Source organism: Colletotrichum karsti (assembly GCF_011947395.1).
Source record: "Colletotrichum karsti strain CkLH20 chromosome Unknown Scaffold26, whole genome shotgun sequence".
Taxonomy (NCBI): Eukaryota; Fungi; Ascomycota; class Sordariomycetes; order Glomerellales; family Glomerellaceae; genus Colletotrichum; species Colletotrichum karsti.
This window is the reverse complement of record NW_024065926.1, coordinates 180,698-199,270: the sequence shown is the minus strand read 5'-3', so window position 1 is coordinate 199,270 and position 18,573 is coordinate 180,698. Positions and strand designations below refer to the sequence as shown.

General features: G+C 54.0%; 6 protein-coding genes across 6 annotated transcripts; 2 read left to right on the top strand and 4 right to left on the bottom strand.

The window, feature by feature from the left end:
* Positions 1 to 428: 428 nt before the first annotated feature.
* On the top strand, positions 429 to 2,219 carry CkaCkLH20_07998 (vegetative cell wall protein gp1; the record flags this gene model as incomplete). Its single annotated transcript, XM_038890713.1, has 5 exons — positions 429 to 666; positions 717 to 967; positions 1,020 to 1,154; positions 1,217 to 1,593; positions 1,673 to 2,219. The coding sequence occupies 5 exons, from the start codon at positions 429 to 431 to the stop codon at positions 2,217 to 2,219; spliced, it is 1,548 nt and encodes a 515-aa protein (XP_038743896.1).
* Positions 2,220 to 2,599: 380 nt separating this feature from the next.
* On the bottom strand, positions 2,600 to 3,341 carry CkaCkLH20_07997 (Protein CAP22; the record flags this gene model as incomplete). Its single annotated transcript, XM_038890712.1, has 2 exons — positions 2,600 to 2,982; positions 3,038 to 3,341. 2 exons carry the CDS (start codon positions 3,339 to 3,341, stop codon positions 2,600 to 2,602), a joined length of 687 nt encoding a protein of 228 aa, XP_038743895.1.
* Positions 3,342 to 9,502: 6,161 nt separating this feature from the next.
* CkaCkLH20_07996 (uncharacterized protein) lies at positions 9,503 to 10,918 on the bottom strand (the record flags this gene model as incomplete). Its single annotated transcript, XM_038890711.1, has 3 exons — positions 9,503 to 9,969; positions 10,026 to 10,082; positions 10,135 to 10,918. The coding sequence occupies 3 exons, from the start codon at positions 10,916 to 10,918 to the stop codon at positions 9,503 to 9,505; spliced, it is 1,308 nt and encodes a 435-aa protein (XP_038743894.1).
* An 842-nt stretch (positions 10,919 to 11,760) lies between these two features.
* On the bottom strand, positions 11,761 to 13,209 carry CkaCkLH20_07995 (major facilitator superfamily transporter; the record flags this gene model as incomplete). Its single annotated transcript, XM_038890710.1, has 3 exons — positions 11,761 to 12,939; positions 12,994 to 13,008; positions 13,060 to 13,209. The coding sequence occupies 3 exons, from the start codon at positions 13,207 to 13,209 to the stop codon at positions 11,761 to 11,763; spliced, it is 1,344 nt and encodes a 447-aa protein (XP_038743893.1).
* Positions 13,210 to 13,868: 659 nt separating this feature from the next.
* CkaCkLH20_07994 (uncharacterized protein) lies at positions 13,869 to 15,176 on the top strand (the record flags this gene model as incomplete). Its single annotated transcript, XM_038890709.1, has 1 exon — positions 13,869 to 15,176. One exon carries the CDS (start codon positions 13,869 to 13,871, stop codon positions 15,174 to 15,176), a length of 1,308 nt encoding a protein of 435 aa, XP_038743892.1.
* Positions 15,177 to 16,176: 1,000 nt separating this feature from the next.
* On the bottom strand, positions 16,177 to 17,082 carry CkaCkLH20_07993 (glycosyl hydrolase family 61; the record flags this gene model as incomplete). The annotated part of the gene is made up of 1 exon (XM_038890708.1): positions 16,177 to 17,082. One exon carries the CDS (start codon positions 17,080 to 17,082, stop codon positions 16,177 to 16,179), a length of 906 nt encoding a protein of 301 aa, XP_038743891.1.
* Between the last annotated feature and the right edge of the window lie 1,491 nt (positions 17,083 to 18,573).

Here is an 18,573-nt window from a genome sequence, read left to right as displayed (position 1 = left end):
CAAGCGGCAATGCTGTGTCTCTAACAAAGACAGAAATTGACTGAAGAGAATGTGCGGCAACGGGGAAGAACGGGGAGACATGTCTACAAAATAAGCCGCTATTCGGTATTAGGTTTAGGCCAAGAAATGATGCAGACACTAGTGGAGACGCAGATCCATCACGAGGGCGGGATGCTTTGCGTACCCAGTCGCGACTCTGCACCACGAAGCTGGGTCAACTTCTCCGGGAACCAAGTTTCTCAATGTCGGCGACCGGCAAATCGTCAATTCGAGTCCCAATGGCGCAATTGAAACCCGGCAGCTTGCAAGAAGTGAACTCACCAGGATGATCGGTATAAAGCTAGCTCGGCCAACTGCTTCTCGAGGGTAAGAGTTGCGTGAGCCGGTAGACAACTAGATCAACAACAACGGCACCAGACTCGACAATCATGTTCGGCCATCTCAGTCTCAGACAGTCTTTCAACAAGACTTTGTTTTCCACGATCATGCTGATTGCGGTCTCGCAGTTCAACTTTGGTTTCGATCAGCAGGGGTTCAACACAACTCAGGCGATGAACGCATTCGAAAGACAATTTGGGTGGTACAACCCCACAAAGAACATATACTATCTCGAAAGCTGGTGGCTGTCGCTCTTTGCAGGTTTGCCTTACATTGGCTTCGGAATTGGTACCATATCCTCGAAGACGTCTAGGCTGAAGGAGACTGACAGGATGCAGGAATTCTGATCGGAAGCTCTGTCAGCAAACGATACGGCAGAAGAATGTGCATGTTCTCCATGAGTGTTTGGTCGTGCATTGCAACAACTGTCATCATGACTTCCAAGAACCGAGATCAAATCCTGGCAGCTCGCATTCTCGCCTACATCTACATCGGAATGGAATTAAGTGTCGTGCCAATTTTCCAATCAGAGATCACACCACAGCGCGCTCGCGGGTTTGTTGTTGGTACATATCAGTTGAGTCTTGCGGTAGGTTTCCAGCTGTGGTTGTCCGAGATTAATCACGTTCTGACAATATTAGATGGGCGGGTTGGTTGTTAATGCTGTCGCGCGAGGCACTGGCAGTCTGAACTCTTCAGCAGCGTACTTGATTCCGTATGGTCTGTTCTACATCGTGCCCATCATCGTTATTGCCGGGATCTGGTTCGTTCCCGAAGTAAGTCTCTTCTGGTTTGATGGCTTGATGCTGTACTACTAGCTAACCAGTGTTATCTGCAGTCGCCACGCTGGCTCGCCATGCAAGGCCGGAACGAAGAAGCCTTAGTCGCGCTCACCCGTCTCCGTCGAGGCAAATTCACAGAAACCCAAATCACCGAAGAAATGGAACATATTCGCGCCGGCATCGACCGCGAAGTAGAGAAGGGCACTTTCAAGGACATGTTTCGAGGAAAGCAGACGACGAAGCGTACCTTGTCAGTCATGGGCGTCAACTTCTTTCTGCAGGCGACCGGTTCAATCTTTGCCAGTGTCTACGGCGCCATCTTCGTCAAACAATTGGGATTCATCAACCCGTTTACGGTCACGATAATTACTTCGGTCATCAACATCTTCATGTGTCTGGGCTCCATGGTCCTCCTCGATAAGATGGGACGAAGGTAAAGTTTCTTCATCCCCGCAGGGATTCTCTCAGACATTTCTATGACCGATTGGCTGACGCGAGCATCTGCAACGCAGGAATGTCATCTTCTTCGGCGGATCGATTCAGATGGCCGGGCTTTTCGCCATGGGAGGCCTCGGACTGACTTCAAACCCGAGCGTCCCCGTAAAATCCGCCATCGTCGCGATGATGGTCGTGATGACTGCTGGCTTCACCCTGGGATGGGCACCCACATCGCACGTTCTCTCAGCCGAGATACCGAGCATGCGTCTTCGTGACATTACGTACCGTACTGCCAGTGTCTTCAACATTGCGATGCAGTTCACGATCGCGTTCTCAATGCCGTATCTGCTAAACCCGCCGTATGCTAATTTGGGATCCAAGGTTGGTCTGATCTTCGGCAGTATAGCGTTTCTGTCTCTCATATTTGTCTACCTCTGCGTTCCGGAGTGCAAGGGCCGCACATTAGAGGAAATCGACATGCTTTTTGACATGAAGGTTCCAATGAGGAGTTTCCAGAAGATTGATCTGTCAGAAACACTTGTCCACGTCACCGGTCGGAAAGAGGATGAGGAGACTGCCTCAGAGGTGGCAGTGGGAATCCGGGCCGGAGGGAAAGTGTAAGCACTGGGAAAGCTTGGGAGGATTTAACCAGAGTGAGAAACTGAAATATTATCATTGAGATTTATTCACAACAATGAGCATATCACAATCGTCTTCAAGATAAAGTTGAGTACAGCGTCTATCCAATAATAATTAACCTAAGCGAGACAAAGATATAGTATACACGTTGCAAGCCAGATCCAAATACCAAAGGAGTGACGCTTTCCTACATACTCCACCAAAACACAACCGTTACATCATGAAGAAATACAAACTACCGTGTCATTAACCATCCTCCACATTTACCGGGTGTATCGCAGCGCACTATTCTTCGCAAATCATCCATTCATGCAATATGTATTTTCAAACGCTTGTGGCAAAGATCCAGCCAGGCAAGTCATTTAAAGCATGAAGGCGCCGAGGGCGAAAGCGCCAGCAACGGCAAGACCAGCAGCGCCGAGGACGCTGTTGCTGCCAGGGGCAACAACACCGGCGGCGGCGTTGGGGGAGCCAGTCTCGCGGCCACCACCGATGGTGGAGGTAGCGATGGAAGGGAAGCCACCGCCGTTGGAGGTCAGGAAGGTGGTGGTGATGGCACGGTCGGTGGTGCGGCTGCTGCGCTCGGAGGTAGGAGCGGGAGTGGCACCGCCGCCGATGGTGGTGGTCAGCTGAGAGCTGGCAGTCAGACGGGTGGCCAAGACGATGATGGTGTTGGCAGCGGAGGTAGCAGAAGAGGCGTAGGAAGTGGACTGGAAGCCACACTGGTTCATGATGCTGTTGATACCTGTAATCCTGTGGTTAGAGGCGATGAGATTGTTGACAAGAACCGGAGAACTCACCCTCGAGGCTGCGCTGCTGGTCGCTGGCAACCTTCTGGCTCATGCAGCTGGCGCACTCGGCAGCGAGGTTCTTGACATCGAAGGAGGTGTTGGTGCAGACACACTGAGCGTCGAGCTCATCCTGAAGCTGATCGCTGTTGTTGTTGGTCTGGCCGGGGATGAAGTTGACAGTGCAGATGTTGCCAAGGTCACGGATGGGACGGCAGACAGCAGTGCAGTCGTTGGGGATGTCGTTGGTGTTGAGGCGGAGGTCGGCGTTGACAACCGCGACGGCGGCGGAGAGGGCAAGAACCTTGTACTGCATTTTGAAGGTTGGGGGGGTTGTTGATGAGATAGAGAAGTTGGTAGTCGAAAAGTTGAGAGAGAGCTGAGCGAGCGTTACAATGAGCCGAGGCTGCTAAGAGTTGTAAAAGGGCGAGAGACTAGCTGTCGAAAGCGAAGTGAAGCTGGAAGATGATGATCCGATGAGGTGAGAGAGAGAGATGTAAGAGACGGGATCGTGATAGGATATTTATGTCTTGGAGTCAACCATTCATGCCCTGCGTGAACGGTATTGCTCCCTCGGTGCTGACCCGGAGATCCGCTTCGGCATCACACGGTAGGCCCCTAGGCGTCGAAACAACCGGCAGCTTGTGCCATGACAAGACGAAGAGTGGCACTGATGGAAGCAGGAAGGGAGATGGACTGGAGAGAGACGGCCATTCGGCCACGAGCAGGGCTGTGGTGGGCATTGCCAAGCTGCATTGCAGAGTCCCCGAGCAGTCCAAGCCTCATACCCGTGTGCTCAGTGACGCTATCGGTATCCCGACTTTGTCAGCCCAAGGGAGAATAGTGGCTCGTTCCTGATCAGAGTGAACGTACCTCTGTCGTGTTCTAGGCGCAGCGCGCAGCGCATCGCAGGGTGGCCAAAGAGCCCTGCAGGTCGAAGGCAGCATACGTCGAAGCATAACATCGTGAAACGCCTCTTTCGACTGACACCCGTGCTTGCTGCCTCTGTTTTCCCACGTGAATCGGTATACACTAGTGCCGTTGCTCAAACCTTGTTCTTAGTGTGCCCCGGTAGTCTATCTCAGATGTACACACGGCGAGGCGATTGGGCTTCTTCATCCATCCAGTGTATGAAGAATGAAATGAGATACAGGTTGACTCGGCGCACGGCAGGTCTTTGCGAGAAATTTCCTTGGTGGCCGTATTTCTCATCCCACATCTATCCTCTCCAGGGGCCGATTTTGCCGCAGTACTTCATGGTAACGTCTGGTGTAGTCTCTATTACCATAGTCGATGTAAGTTCCACATCGGGATCCTGCATGTTTAAAAAAAAGGAACGCGATATTTCAAGGGTTGGGAAGGATGCTCCGTTACCATGGAGAATATCTGACCAGCGAAGGCACAGATTGCGTGTCGGTAGCCGCGACCGCTTCTAGTTCAGTTCACATCCTGCTCCTAGAGCGAACCTTTCCGCTCCAAGGTTGCGGGAAATGACGCCGGACAGCTGCCAACGGTCAACTCTGTTCATGGCCACCCTCCCTTGCCTCCAAACATTCGGTCTCTCGTGGTAACGAGAGGGTTGGGCCACCACTCTCCCTCGGCATTACTTTTGCTAAGCTCAGGCGGGAGCGGCGAGCCTTAGATGGGCATGGCGCTAACTGAAGCCCGCCCCTCCTCTTTTCCAACCTCCAAATTGATCCTGGATGTCCTCCATGCGGCTCTCGGGCCTCCCTCATTGTACCGACGATCTCCCCGTAGTAAACTGTCGTGTTTCACCTCCGGCCGGAGGACCGGACCGTGCGCGGGAGAGCGAGTTGTTGGTTCTTTGCACCTCGTTTGAATGCTGAGGTTCCCCATCGTCCGTTAAAAGGCCCATGTATCACTCGGCTATTTTGAGTCCCATAGCCTGTGCCACGCCGAATGCCGTCTTACCGTTGCTGATTTAGTGATCCAAGGGCTTTCTCTAGATCTGTGGCAACCGTTGGGAGATGGAAGACAGTGGCGGCATGGCCTTCGCTGCTCTAGGCTAGTCTGAACCCCTCAGAAACAAAAACAGGCTGTGCTTGAATACATACTACGGTACAGCAGTGTGAACAGGGCTTTGCATCATTGAGTCCGACAAGAGAAATCATCGCGTATTGTCGCAAGTTGTCGCGAAACCGATAATCGCGAGGTGCATACGATATAGCACCAGGTCGGCGGCACCCTTTGTTGGGAACGAGATGCATTATGGCAGTGTACAGTTCTTGTATACATCACTAATCGTGACATTGAACATCACGCGAATTGGTCATTCGTCACCTTGGCAACTGCGAATGAGAAGTCCTGCGTGGACGCCACACCTTAAGCGCCAACCCTGAAGACGATTCGACCAAAGTTCTAGCTTCGTGCCACCAATTTGTCAAATCTCGGAGCCTCCATTTAAACGTGAAGGCCTTACGAGCGGATGGCCGGTCTCTAAACGAAGCTCCCGTGCTCACCATCCGTTACCCTCGTAATGTGGAACTAGAGTGAGGTTAGGCTGAGCACAACCATCGTCCTCTCTACCCCAGTATCACCACCCACTGGCCAGTTATTTGGGCAAAGTTGAGGGGACTCAGACACGGGTTTATGCCGTCGGGAAATATTCAAGCTGGGGCCAGGAACAGGCACACGCATGAGAAGCGGCGAGTTCATCCAAGGTTCGAGATCCCTCTGCCCCAAGCTTCCAGCCATCTCAAGTCCTTGGCTGGGATCGCGGGTAGCAACGCAAGAAAGTGGGCAGTTCCATGCGCCTGGTTCTTTCGCAGTACAGTTACCAGCTTCCGCAAATGCAAACGTCACCATCCTCGGAACCATCAGATGCCTCGCAAGCCGTGGCTGAGTGATTGCATAGAGGCAATAGTATGTACGTTTGTGACGTTGAAAAGCCCCAAACAGGAGTGTGCTCAAAGCTGATGCAAGAAAGCTTGGCACAGGACGAGGCGGGATATCCAGACATTTTCTCTGCGGCCTGCACCCCGCGTTTGAATATGAGAGGGGCAACATGGATATTTTGAGCCGAGAGGTTTGTCCCTCGTAGGAGATTCGCCAACGGGATTGCAGCTGTTGAGTCTCGCCACGCTCAGAGCTGGACCAAGTGCCAGTGCGTGTTCAGGATCACCAGACTAAGGACGACGAAAAGACTGCCCGCGTCTCTTTTTTCCTCTGACCGCGCGAACTAGCGGCCCGTGTGCCCGCCAACTAACCAACCGCCTCCGGGAGGCCAACCTCTAGGGAAAATCCTGCAAGGGGGGACGAGAGAGAAAGGGCTCGGTCTGCACCGAGATTGCTTGGCGGCGAAACATCAAATGTCAAGGCCGTCCGTGCTGCTGCTTCTGCAGGAACAAGCATCACATGCCCACCGGGTCCCCAATATGAGTGTTGTCATGGCGGCGGCGGTTTTTGCAAAGGGTTTTCTCGGAGCCAGAGGAGGAGAGGTCCGGCGATTCGCCTCCGGGTTTTCGGTGTAGATGGGGACGGCGGGTGGGCGTTTCTTCGGGGCAAAAAGAAGAAACGATAATGACGAGTGACGATTCGCATTCATCGTGGCTGGCGACTGAGCTGATGACTCTTTCTCGGGCGTCATCCAGGAAACAGAGAGCTGTTGCCGATGACATGAGTCTTGATGGGTCACGCGGCACCTGCAGACCGGAGGCTTCCTTCCAGGAAAGCGAAACTCCACCGTGAACATCATCCAGTCTCAAAATTCGCGCAGTGCTTCGCGCAGGTACGCAGGTGAGGAGCTTCTTAACATGGTCAGGCCGACGTCATCAGGACAACAACTCCGTCATTTCCTTGAAAGTAACAGATGAGTTTGCGACTGCAGCACAGCATGCGACAGGTGGACATATTGCGAGAAATGCGATGAATTATTCAATGTTATTGGCAAGCAAGTAAGCCACTCAAACTGCGACCGGAATCCCTTGGCAGGTACAGTTTCCCACCTCAATATCTGTCAACTGGCTAATGGAAATCCCATGTCTGCCAGGATTCCAGCCATTCGGATGCGACCTGCCTCTTCTGCATCCTCCATTGGTGCCGATGCAGCTGATGCGACGAGCCGCGGCGGGCAGATATGACTTTCGGAAGCACCCGGTGAGCTCAGGAAGCGGCCAATGGAGTACCCCGGGACGGAAGGAACGGGAATTGTGGGACGCTCTGTGGGCCGCGTCGGGGCGAGGGGCGGTGTTGTGGGGTTTGTCCCGGTGTTACTGTGAGGCGAGAGGTTCCATGTTAGCGGTGGAAAATAGTGTCCTCATTGCGGCGCAAAACTGGGAAATGAAGAGATCACCCATATGTACGTACGTTTGCTTGGAACCCTGGACCGCAGCGGTGGATGAGGTCGGCATGTTCAATGCTCGGCTGAAAGCCCGGCCGAATGCCACACCGAGTACGGGTGGCATCCGGTGAATCGGGATAAGTGGGCCTCTTGCGGATGGGTTTCCACTGATTGCCGAGTCAGACGGAGAACAGGAAAAGCTCGCGCGGTGTAAAGTCAAGAGCCTCGAAGACGTAATCTCAATGGGAGGTATGATGGGCATGAATGTAATTACTCCCGAGGATCGAGCCAACTAGAGACGGGGTGAGCTTTGTTCTTAAAGCTCGTCATCGGAAGCAACCCCACGCTTCCCTGGGGGAGATCTCGTGGAACACCACACCCAACTCGATCTGCGGAGGGAGCCTGGGCTAATAAAACGCATCCGCCAACGGCCAGAAGTGTTGATATGGGTTGCGAATTGCATAGACAATAAGGCCGGTGACGTGATGTCTCGTTCCAGACCATTGTCGTGGAAGCCATGTCAACTATCCATCGGAAAGATTCTTCGAGCCTGTGAACGGGTCGCGGACTGTTGAACATGGCAAAATCGATAAACATAACCTACAGAACCGTCTGACTTCACTCCGGCAAGGCGTCGGCGGGCGGGTAAAGCAGTCACCCGTTCCTTCAACTGTGGGAACCTGTTGGCGATCTGCAATTTTGAAGGGGCCTAGAACAGCTCGATTTCCTACACAGGATGTAAGAATATGGCGATGCAATGTGCGTCGCAACAGCTGACTCGAACCCCTGGCATTGAACCCTGATTGAGCAACCACGGCGACGTGTTTGCGGAACTGGCTCCGGCTCGCTGCATATGGGCACTGCAAACCCTAGCTGCCCCTGCCGGCCGAGTGAGACTAAAGACCCATCTAGATCTCGGCCCTTCTGGACTTTACCGCGCCCGGAGATGCGGGAAAACTTCAGTGCGTGACGTCACGGCTATTTCGCAGGAGAAAACGGAGCTGCGTCCGCGAGGAAAACGGACCCTGGGGTCGTGGATGGGTGTTAGGCAACCAGCCTTGGGGAGTGAGAAAGGTCCAGACCGTGATGGACCCCTGGGCATTCGCCAACTCGCGCCAACATGAGAGCGATTGGCCCCCGTAAGCTGGCCTCACTGCCCCGTTCATCGTGTCTGATGGGTTCGTCAAGCATCAGTCAATCGAGGGGAACATGACGTAGGCGGCTCGGGTCTGGTTTTCTGCTCGTTGCTATTGCCTCTGAATTAGAGGATCCGTTGGTCGGTGGATGAGGTCCGGCGTGCACCTGTGTTCTTGTCTCACAGGAAGAGAATACTCGAGATCAAGTCATGGGCCACAACCAAGGTTAGAAATCGGTATATTAATCTGCTATGAGCAAGTAAGCAAGTCAGCCAAAGTACGCTTCCAAAAGGACGGGAATTCCTGAGATTCCCATCCAATGCAGCCAATCTGCCATACACTCTGATCATGGCGGGACCCTGAACGCAGCCGTTCGGCTGTGCAAGGGGCCCATGGCACCCAACCCACCCTAACTCAGGGCAGATCGGCGTCAGCGTGCCTAACTAAGGCCAACCAAAATACCCGCCCCAGGCTCGTCTTTGGTATGGCAGCATTTGGCTGAAATGCTGGAACTCCGACCTCTCTCATCGCTCTGTCGTCTCCTCGTCTGCAAGTTAGACAACGAGACAGCTGACCGAAAACAAGACTTCTAGGACTGTTGAGAAAGTAACGCCGATATGTGCACGTCAGCCGATGACGTCATGCAGCAATGAAGCTGTCCTGCGGCGAATCTGCAGATCAAAAGACTGACGTGTGTTGGGCTGAAGAACCTGTGAAAAGCAATCAGCAGAGACGATGGCCCATGACGATGAATTGAAGCTCCGTAACCCGATCAGTCACCTCTCAAAATCCTGGGAGAACCCCTGGCAGATACTGTCCTTTCGTTGACCCAGACTTCTTTCACATGGGTCCCGAGTGCTTTTCCATTATGTATCAGCATTACTACTTGGTGTTTTTCTAGGGATTCGTTACTCGTGTCATGTCGTTGTGGTGCGCCAATGGATGTTATACACATGGTAGGAAAAGCAAAAGGACACCCCCACTATCCCAACCCTCGCTAGCAGACTCAACGTCGATGTCGCGTCTCGCCTGCCTCCCTTCTTACACGTCCGTGGACGGTGCGCTGCTGAAATCAAAGTCGTAGTGCATATTCTGTCCAAAGATGAAGGAAGCTTGAGTTCCCCAGGGCACTGGTAGAGGCGGAGTCGGAAGCGTCTCGGCCTCCATTGCTGGCCTAATTGTCGCACCACTCGGCAGTGGGATTCTACCCCGGCTAGCATCGTTCGGGCGCGATAACTTTCGTCTTTTGCTTTGGGACGTCTTCGCGGTCGAGTACGGGTTCGTCATCGAAATCTCTTCTCTATCGTAAACCCATTCGCAAGCCAGAACGCCAAACTTGACGGATTTTGGCCGCTTGTGGGTGCTGAGCTTGCTCTTGGTGGCGTATTGGACAAATCGTTTACGGACCCATGATATGGTGTCGAAGACTGAAGATTTGACTGTCCAGTCATCCGGATTTGCTTCGACAAATACCCTGTCCGCACTCCTGTATATCCGAGGGTCTATTTCTGTCATATTTGTCAGCTTGAAAAAGGGGGGCTTCTAATATGAAGGTTCGGATTACCTGATCTTGCCCTGCTCTTGTCGGGACATGTGGACGGCCAGGGCTTCTGCGCCACCACTGTTACTTGTCAGTGATGTGCTTTGGAATCCTTCATGACCGATCGACTTACCCATTTCTGTGTCCACGTCCATCATCTCGCAGTCCTCAGACTCGACAGGTCGAGGCTTGCGCAGGATCAAGTAGTCGACAAGGTAGAAAGCCTCGAGGTTTGGAAGGTGTCGAGCAATAAATTCATAGAGGTGGACGGGATGGACCCTCCTTCTAGAAGTGGAGTGGTAGTTTCCGCAGTGTGAACAGAGGTAGGTATTGCTGTCCGGATCCCACTGATGACAGTAAGTGACAGCAACTCGACGAATTTTGGCCAGTTCCTTGCAGCGAATGGGCAGCTTCAAGCGACCCCCTGTTTTGAATAGGGTTGGTGTCAAATACTCCAAGCAGACGACGTCGTTTGCGGGAGCAAAAGAGATGACACGGCCATTCTTGAACTTTACAACCCCCGGCAGGTTCGTAAGGCGTTTCATTACGTTGCGAGACTCGCTGCACGTGGCAGAAAGAATGCTCACTGTTCGGTTGACAGAAACGTAGTTCGATATGTCGGCTTGCGGGGTTGGATATCGAGGCTCCAAAGTAGCCTTCCTGAGCCTTAGCGGGACTCTTTCGTGGGAGAAGCTTGGTAAAGCATCGTTGTCGCTGTCGTCCTCGGCAACGTTGGCAAGTGCAACGTGCCCCGGGGGATATAACGGTTCGGCTTGACTGTGGAGACGGAGCCAATGCATCCCAGGCTGGAGAACGGCGGCCTCCCAGATCTGGTGCCTGATCTCGGGAGGCAGTCTCAGAAACGGCGTGAAAAATCGAGCGGAGTTTGGTATGTCGAACTTGATACCAAAAGACATTGTGCGAGGCGATGTGGGACAGGCGACTCCGTCCAAAGCCAGTAACAGATCGGCGACGTGGTTAAAATATGGTGGCTGACGATGCCTGGTATCGCGATGTTTCTGTCAAGGAGAGTCGACGACAGGTAGCCGGCCGACAAGCGAACGTCGACTTTTGAGGGGTGAACTGTGTGATTGCTCCGGCTAGCGGTGATACATCGACACGGCCGACTGTGGTGAATCAGGGACCTGATGATTCCTGATTGGGTGCACTGCGATCGGGATGAAAAGAAGAGAATGACGCCGGTAACTGATTGATGATGATGCGGTCGACAAGATTGACGGCGCGTTTGCCTTAATCAGATACTGGAGAGAGAGAGAAGAGAGTGGGAGATCGGTCGGCAAGTCGGGTGTTGTGTCTTGGGAAGCGAGGAAGTCAGGTCGGAGGACGTTGAAGGAAAGTTGCGGAAGGCGCGTCGGAGTTTATTCCGCAACGCGACTGCCTCATGTCAATTCCTTCTCAAGACTCCAATCAGTGAGATTTGGGCAGGAACGTTGGAGGCGCGCAATTGAACCGGATGAGGACCTCTCCAAAGTGAAAGGTGAAAGTGTGGCTGTCTGTTTAGCGTAATTTGCCACAAAAGCTACCAAGGTAGGGAAGGAACCACAAAGTGTCTCACTCACTCTTGAGATTTCATCAGGTTCTCAGTGAAATCTCATATGAGCCATACTCCTCATCTCAAAAGCTTGATCTCATTGTTGGCTTTGGTTGTTTTCGCTTCTACCTAGCGAAAGATAATGAGCGAGGACATCATCAATAAGATACATCCCTTCATAAACTGGAAATCCAAGCATTCGTTCATCTATCCTGATGTCACCGCCCTCTTTGCCGTATGGAAGACGTCCCGAAAATCATTGCCAATGGGCTCTTTGTTCCTTCTCGCTTCCTCCAACCCGCCTTTCCTGTAGCCACCCGGAAAGCACACCCACAAGATGAGAAGGACGATCAAAACTGCGAGGGCAATAGGCTGAAGGACCCAAACCCCTCGGCTGTTTGCTATCGCTCCGATCCCGAAAGGTATGATGGCGCCTCCAGCACCACCAAACGCTGCTGCGAATCCAATGACACTGACGTGGTTGTCGCTGGGTAGAAGCTTTGCGGCAGCAACGATGGCCGCGGGGAACAGCGGTCCGAGGAAGAATCCGAGAAGCATGACGAAGATGACCGACGCAACGAAACTGGGCACGAGCCAGTACAGCAGCTGCAAGACGATGGAGAGGAGTACATAAACTGCAATGGCCCTCTTCTCTCCGGCCCGGCCGGTGACGAACCCCAAGACGAGACGTCCTAACGTGAGGCCGAGCCAGAATAACACCGTCGTGATACCTGCGAGAAACGGCTCCGCATGCCGTACCCGCAGCATGAAAGTCACAATCCAACCGCCCAGAGCGACCTCTACCCCGACGTACGCGAGAAGGTAGAACGACAGCAGCCATGTGATTGGTTTGCGGATCACCGTCATTATCGATGTGCGGTCCGTGCCGTCCGTCGACGAAGGATGCTTGTCTCGGTGCACCTGTCCCGTGGCTCCCCAAAACGCCGTCGCCGTGAGGATGAAGGTGAAGCCCGTCATCGCGGTCATCACATAGTAGAAGGTATACCATTCCAGGTCTGCCTTCGTGACCATCGCCGACGCAATCAGGGGGCCGACTGTTGCTCCGAGACCATAAGCGCCGTGGAGGAAACCGAGAAGCTCGTTGGAGTTCTGCATGTTGCCAATCCAGGCGTTCCAGCCGCTGTCCTCGAGCCCGTTTCCATACCCAGCCACCAGTAGGGCGAAAGGTAGGACGGGATACGGCGGGTGCAGTGCTAGCGGAAGGAAACCGAGCGTTCTGCCGATTGGCCCGATGATGGCGATGCCGCGCTGACCTAGCGAGTTGTGGATGAAGTTGTTTGATAATGCGGCCACGATGTACCCGACAAAAGGTGCCAGGAATAGCAGGGACACGATCGTGTACGAAATGTCATAATACGTTTCGATCTAGGCCGTGTTAATCAAGCCGTCCGGAGAGTCTCCTGGTTTCCGAACACGTACATATGGAAGTAAAGCCTGTGGAGGGGTCAGCCAATTCCTTAGTTTGAGCAGGGGAAGGCAACTCACGCCAATAGCTCCGTCGTTCATTCCCATGACGATGAAGCTGTACAGAGTGGCGAGGTAGCGAAACGTGTTTACCCGGGTCCCGTTCCATTTTTCAAGGGCTGGCTCTTCTTCCTGACCATAGTTGACTTGTTGCTTTTCGTTCGCCTCCATCTAATAAAGGAGGAGCCGAGCCAGGTGATGGCAGTCGCTCGGAAGTCGAGAGTAGTAAAGGTGATGGTCTTCAGGTCTGAGAACCTGAGAGGAAGCGAGCTGGTCAAAATACCACCACAAAATGTTCATGTCGAGTTGTGTAATGTAGGGATATAATGAAGCGGAGAGAGAGCTCGAGGATCGACGGCCTCGTGAGGGGTTGCTGGTTGATGAGCTTGCCGGATTGGCTTGCCGGGCCCGCAATCGGGGGTCCGTACTCCCACACCACCACCACCACCCCGCCCGAAAGTCTGTCGACGTCGGGTACGATAACCTTTGGTGTAGTGCGACAAGCCGTGTTTTCGAGTTGGACTTGGTATTGCTGCCCGTGTCGTAGAACCTGAAGTATGCGGCACAAACTGCCGTACGGACTGCGCCGAACGAGACTCCCCCCGCGGAGTCCACGGTCCGGTGAAGCGGGGTCCGGAGCCGAGACGGAGCCGAAGTGGAGCGATCTCCGTCTTACCACAAACAGAGGACAGAAAGCCTCCGAACGCCCCCCGGGGAAAGCCTCCGAATTCTTCTGCTTACGGTTGTATTCATTTCTTTCTTGCGCCCCAACTGCGCGCGCCGTTGTTGAGGACAACGAGGAAACAAACAATCAAGATAACGAAAAAAACATGACGTTTGTCACCCATCCCAATCAAAAGCGGTCAGCGTGCGAACGATGCCGAAGACAGAAACTGCGGTGCTCTCGCCAAGACTCCGATCGCGACTCGCGCTGTTCGCGATGCTCCAGGCTGGGGTTTCCCTGCGTCAGCGGCCAGCAGCGGCGAATTGGCCGCCCGTCACGAGCTGAAGTCCAGAAGAGAACCTACGACTCTCCAAACGAACACCGGATTGAGGACGACTCCTTGGAGAGGTCGCCGACCGGACGTTGGGACGGCGGTGCTGCCATCACCCCCAGCGAGGTCCCGCTTGAAGAAGGCATGCTACCCGGGGAATTGGCACTCCTCGAGCCGACTGTTGGAGTCGGCGTGGATGAGACGGATGCCGAGGTCGATGTTGACTCTTTCTTTTGCGATTTTGTCTGGGATGAAACAGCGCTGGAACCCGAGGCCGTCGGTGAATGCACCGAGACATTGGGTTTCGAGGTCAGGCCAGTGCGAACAGTGAATCCCACCGCCCAGCACGAAGCGATGGCCAAGATATCCAAAATCAACCTCGACCTCCACTCCCACATCTCCAGGATCAACGCCCACCGAGAGAGCTTGGACCTATGCTCTTTCATTTACCCAAGCTCGGTATTGAGTGTTGCTAGTGTCACCGTCGTTGAGCTGGGACTCATCCTATTTCAAGACTTTGTCCACACCCTTTCATCCCTGGAGAAAACCGTCACTACGTCAGCCGCTTTTCCCGCGCTGCAAAGTCATCATGACCTTCCTCGCTTGCCTTGGGACAGCGAGGACGGAACACCAGCCACGCTCGACAGCTCCAACTTACAAGACAACAGCTCTTTAGCAGCTGCCGTGCATTGTCCTGAGTCGGCGATGACAGGTGTCGTAGACGCGCCTCTTGCGCTCACCATTACGAGTTGCTACGTCCAGATCATCACTCTCTTCGAACATATCTCCCGTCACATCCTCACAAGGCTCGAGTCCGTGTTCGACGTCCCTCTCACACCGATAGAGGGCCTCAAATTCGGCGCCATGTGGATCGCAGACGGTCACTTGCAGGGGCTGATGTTCGCCCAAATCATCACCAGTCTCTTCGACAAGGCAGATCGCCTGCTCGGTCTGGGGACACCCACGACGTCGACCATCCCTGCGTCGTCTCCAGGAGCACTACTGTCCGAGAAACAATCAGAATTACTGCGCGATCAGCTCAAGTCGACTGTATCAGGTGAACCTGTGTTGAGATCAGAGAAGCTCAAGAGGGATGCCGATTCGATGTTGAGGTGTCTTAGAAAGGCATCTGCTGCTTCTTGAAAGTTGGTGGACCGCGATGGGTTATTCCGGCATCCTGCAGCGTTTCGGGAGGGTACAACTCTAGAACTAGAGACCTTTCCACATTGCTTCTGATGACTATATGTTCCTATTCATTAGAGATAATGTCCACCGCCGATGCTTCGGTATAGATGCAGACTGGATACGTTGCCGGAGAGTTGCCATCATTCGTCCAGCAGCTATGTTGGATGTGTTGATGATTCGGGTTTCTTAAAACTGCAAATAATAGTCGAACATGCCTGCAAGCCCCCATATCTTACCGCGCATCTCATCATGTCAATCAATCACTCACGACCTGGGGTGGCCGGCTGCGCGGCATTCTTCATTACGAGTCTTCCACGCAAACACAGTGGCGCACACGGCAAGTCCATTCCGCGGCAGTCACTTCCGTGTGGCCTGCTCATAAGACCTCAAATGTGCTCAAAATGTCTCCACCTCCTCTCCCCTCGATCAAGTATATATCAGCCGGCTAGGGCGCATTCCTCCCGTGGAAAGTTTGTTTCTTGCTTTAGGCCTTCGCCTCAGACAGTTTGTTTCCCAAACGGCATTTGCGATATGTGTCGCCGACGCGGACGGGGATGAAGTCAGGTACCCATGTCACGAACTGGCCGCCGTACTCCCGCTGAACCGGACCGTCTTCCCGATAAGACGAGTCATTCAACAAGTTGGTTGCTTACTCGCACTTTCTGAGACTCTGGGCTCCCGAAAAGCTACCTTTAAACACAAATTGCTCACAGTCACAGGCGCGAAGAGACACAAGATTTGGTATGAACAGTTGATACATTGCAAAAGCTTGAAAACGCCCAGCAGCGAAAAAAGGTGCGCTGGACGTTATGAGGTCGGCTAAAAAAGGTGTGGGTGCTTGCAGCGATATATACACCGGGTATAAATCTATTTACATGGTTGAGAAACGAACAAGTGCTCATTCATAAGGGGGTGGTTTTCCTTCTTTTTCCATCGACTCGCAAGTGCGATTCGCCGCTTAGTGGCGGGCGTGGAAGAGGTCACGGGCGTGACGGCGGAGCTTCTTGGAGCAGCCGGCGTCCTCAGCAGCAGCGGAGGCAGAGGCGGTAGGGGCAGCGGAAGAAGTGCCGTTGGAGGGAGTGGCGGGGGTGGCACCAGAGCCGGAGCCGGAGCCAGAGCCAGAGCCGAACAGAGCAGGGCCGGGAGTCGTGTAGTCAATGGTGGCGGCGTAGGGGTTGAAGAGGATACCGGCGTCGGTGGACTTGTACAGGGCAGTGCCGAGGGTTCCCTCGGGGTTGGCGGTGCCGGAGCCGGTGATCTCGACGTTGACGCACTGGGGGTAGTTCTGGGCACCGTTCTCAGAGCCAGCACCGTGCAGAGCAATGATCTCGTGGCGGAGGACGTAGTTGCCAGCGATCAAGTCGGAGGGGATGGTGGCGGTCCACTTGTTGCCGTCCGCGATGAGCTTAGCAGCAGCCCACTGCTTCTTGTCCGCGTCGTAGCCGTCCTCCTGGATCTTGACCCACTTGAGGGTGGCGGGGTCGGCCGAGGTGCACTCGCCGTCGCACTTGGCGGCGTAGGTCAGGACGGGGCCGATGTGAGACTCGGGCCAGGCAGACCAGAGGAAGTCAACCTTACCGCCAGCAGCGATCTTGGCGGAAGTGGCACCGGGAGCAGCGTTCTTGTGGCAGTTGATGTCGACGGTGCCGTAAGCATCGGGGGCAATGAAGCCGTTGTCGAGGTTCTCGGCGGACCAGGCGGGGATGCTCGGGGGAGTGCCGCCGTTCTTCTTGAGGTAGTAGTAATCAAGCTTGTAGCCTGGCTCCGCGACGCCAGCGAAGGTGAAGTTGGTGACGGTGCCGTGGGCGAGGACAGAGGTGGCGAAAGCGCCAACAAGGGCGATGGTGTTCTTGACGGAAGGCATGGTGGATGAAGGAAGGTTGATTCCTAAAAGGAGGTTTGGTTGAAAGTGAATGAATGAGCTTGTTCGTGGATGTAAGAGTTGGCAAAAGAATGTCCCAGCTTCACACAGTGAAGAACTGACGGTTGGATGATGGAAAAGAATGAAGGTGGTAAGAACCAAAGAGTGTGCGACCTTGCAATGTTGGATGCTGAACAAGAAAGAAAGACGGAAATGTGAGGGCGTCGTCGCTGTATTTATCCCACCGGCCAGCATAGAGAGGAATAGAGAAGGGCACCCCTTTCCACGTCCTATCTGCCGTCTACCGTCTGCCAAGATAGACTCGCGCAGACACCGATAGCTGAGCCGCCCTCACCCTGGAGGAGAAGCAGGTGGAGTGGAAGAAACTTCATATGACCGAAACACCAATATGCAAACCGGAGTGGTGGAATTTTGGGGGGTGGCACCCGGTCGAGGCCGGGGGGCCATCGCCGTCGTCGGATGTGCTCCGATTTGGAAGAGCGGCCGGTCTTGGAAAGATGAGATGGATTGATCCACTGCGCTGCGGCGTGGCGCCCAGCTCCAGCTGCCAGCGTGGGCCGTGGATCGTGGCAGCGTCGTCGTCGTCGTCGATTCCGGTTGCTCAGCCGTCATGGCAAGGGGAAGGTCGAGGATCAATGATCTGGCCCAGGGGCTTCAGCCGGGATCGTTGGCCGGGATGATGCGGCACAGGGAAGGTGACGGCCACGATGGAGTCGTTGGCTCGGCTGGACTTGAAAGAAGACATTGACCAGCATGACTTTTGCCCAGAAACGGTGCCTGGCAATAGGCAGGGGGATCCCGTATGATGGTCGACAGCCAAAGTCGCAGACCGCCCTGGCCTCGCAGGGCATGGGCTGGCCATTAGCGAGGCTTGAAAGAGTTGCTGATTGATACCTTACTGCGTATTCGTAGAGTCAGTCGAATGATGCCTCTGGTTCATGACTTGCAGACTTGCCGTTTACGGCAGAGCACAGGACATACCGGAATCTCAGACGTAGCGTCGGCCATGAAACAGACCCTCCCGGCGCCCTTAATAAGGCAAGGTAGATCATAAGAAGATGTGCGTCGGGTGTGGTTCGTGCTCCACTCAGAGCCGCCGGCCAGTGCGTGATTGATCGGATTCGGTAGCCAGAGACCGAGGAAGTATGCGAATATGCATATCCCCGTATTCTCATCATTCTGTCGTTAGCGCCCTCGCCTTCATATCATACCGTGCAATTATCGATGGCGCCGGCGTTGAATTTAGAAGCCATTCACTTCTTCTTGATTGCGGCCAGCGAAATAAACCCCAAAAGGGAAGAGAATCCGCCGGGGGAAACCCGCGATCAGGATTAAGGTGTGGTTCCTGGCGCCATTAACCCCTGGATTATTGCTCCACACCTTTATCACCCACGTTTTCCTTACGAAGGAACTGATTTTTCTTCTTCTTCTCCTTTCCACGGGACCCAGCATCGACGTGATCTCGTTTGGGGC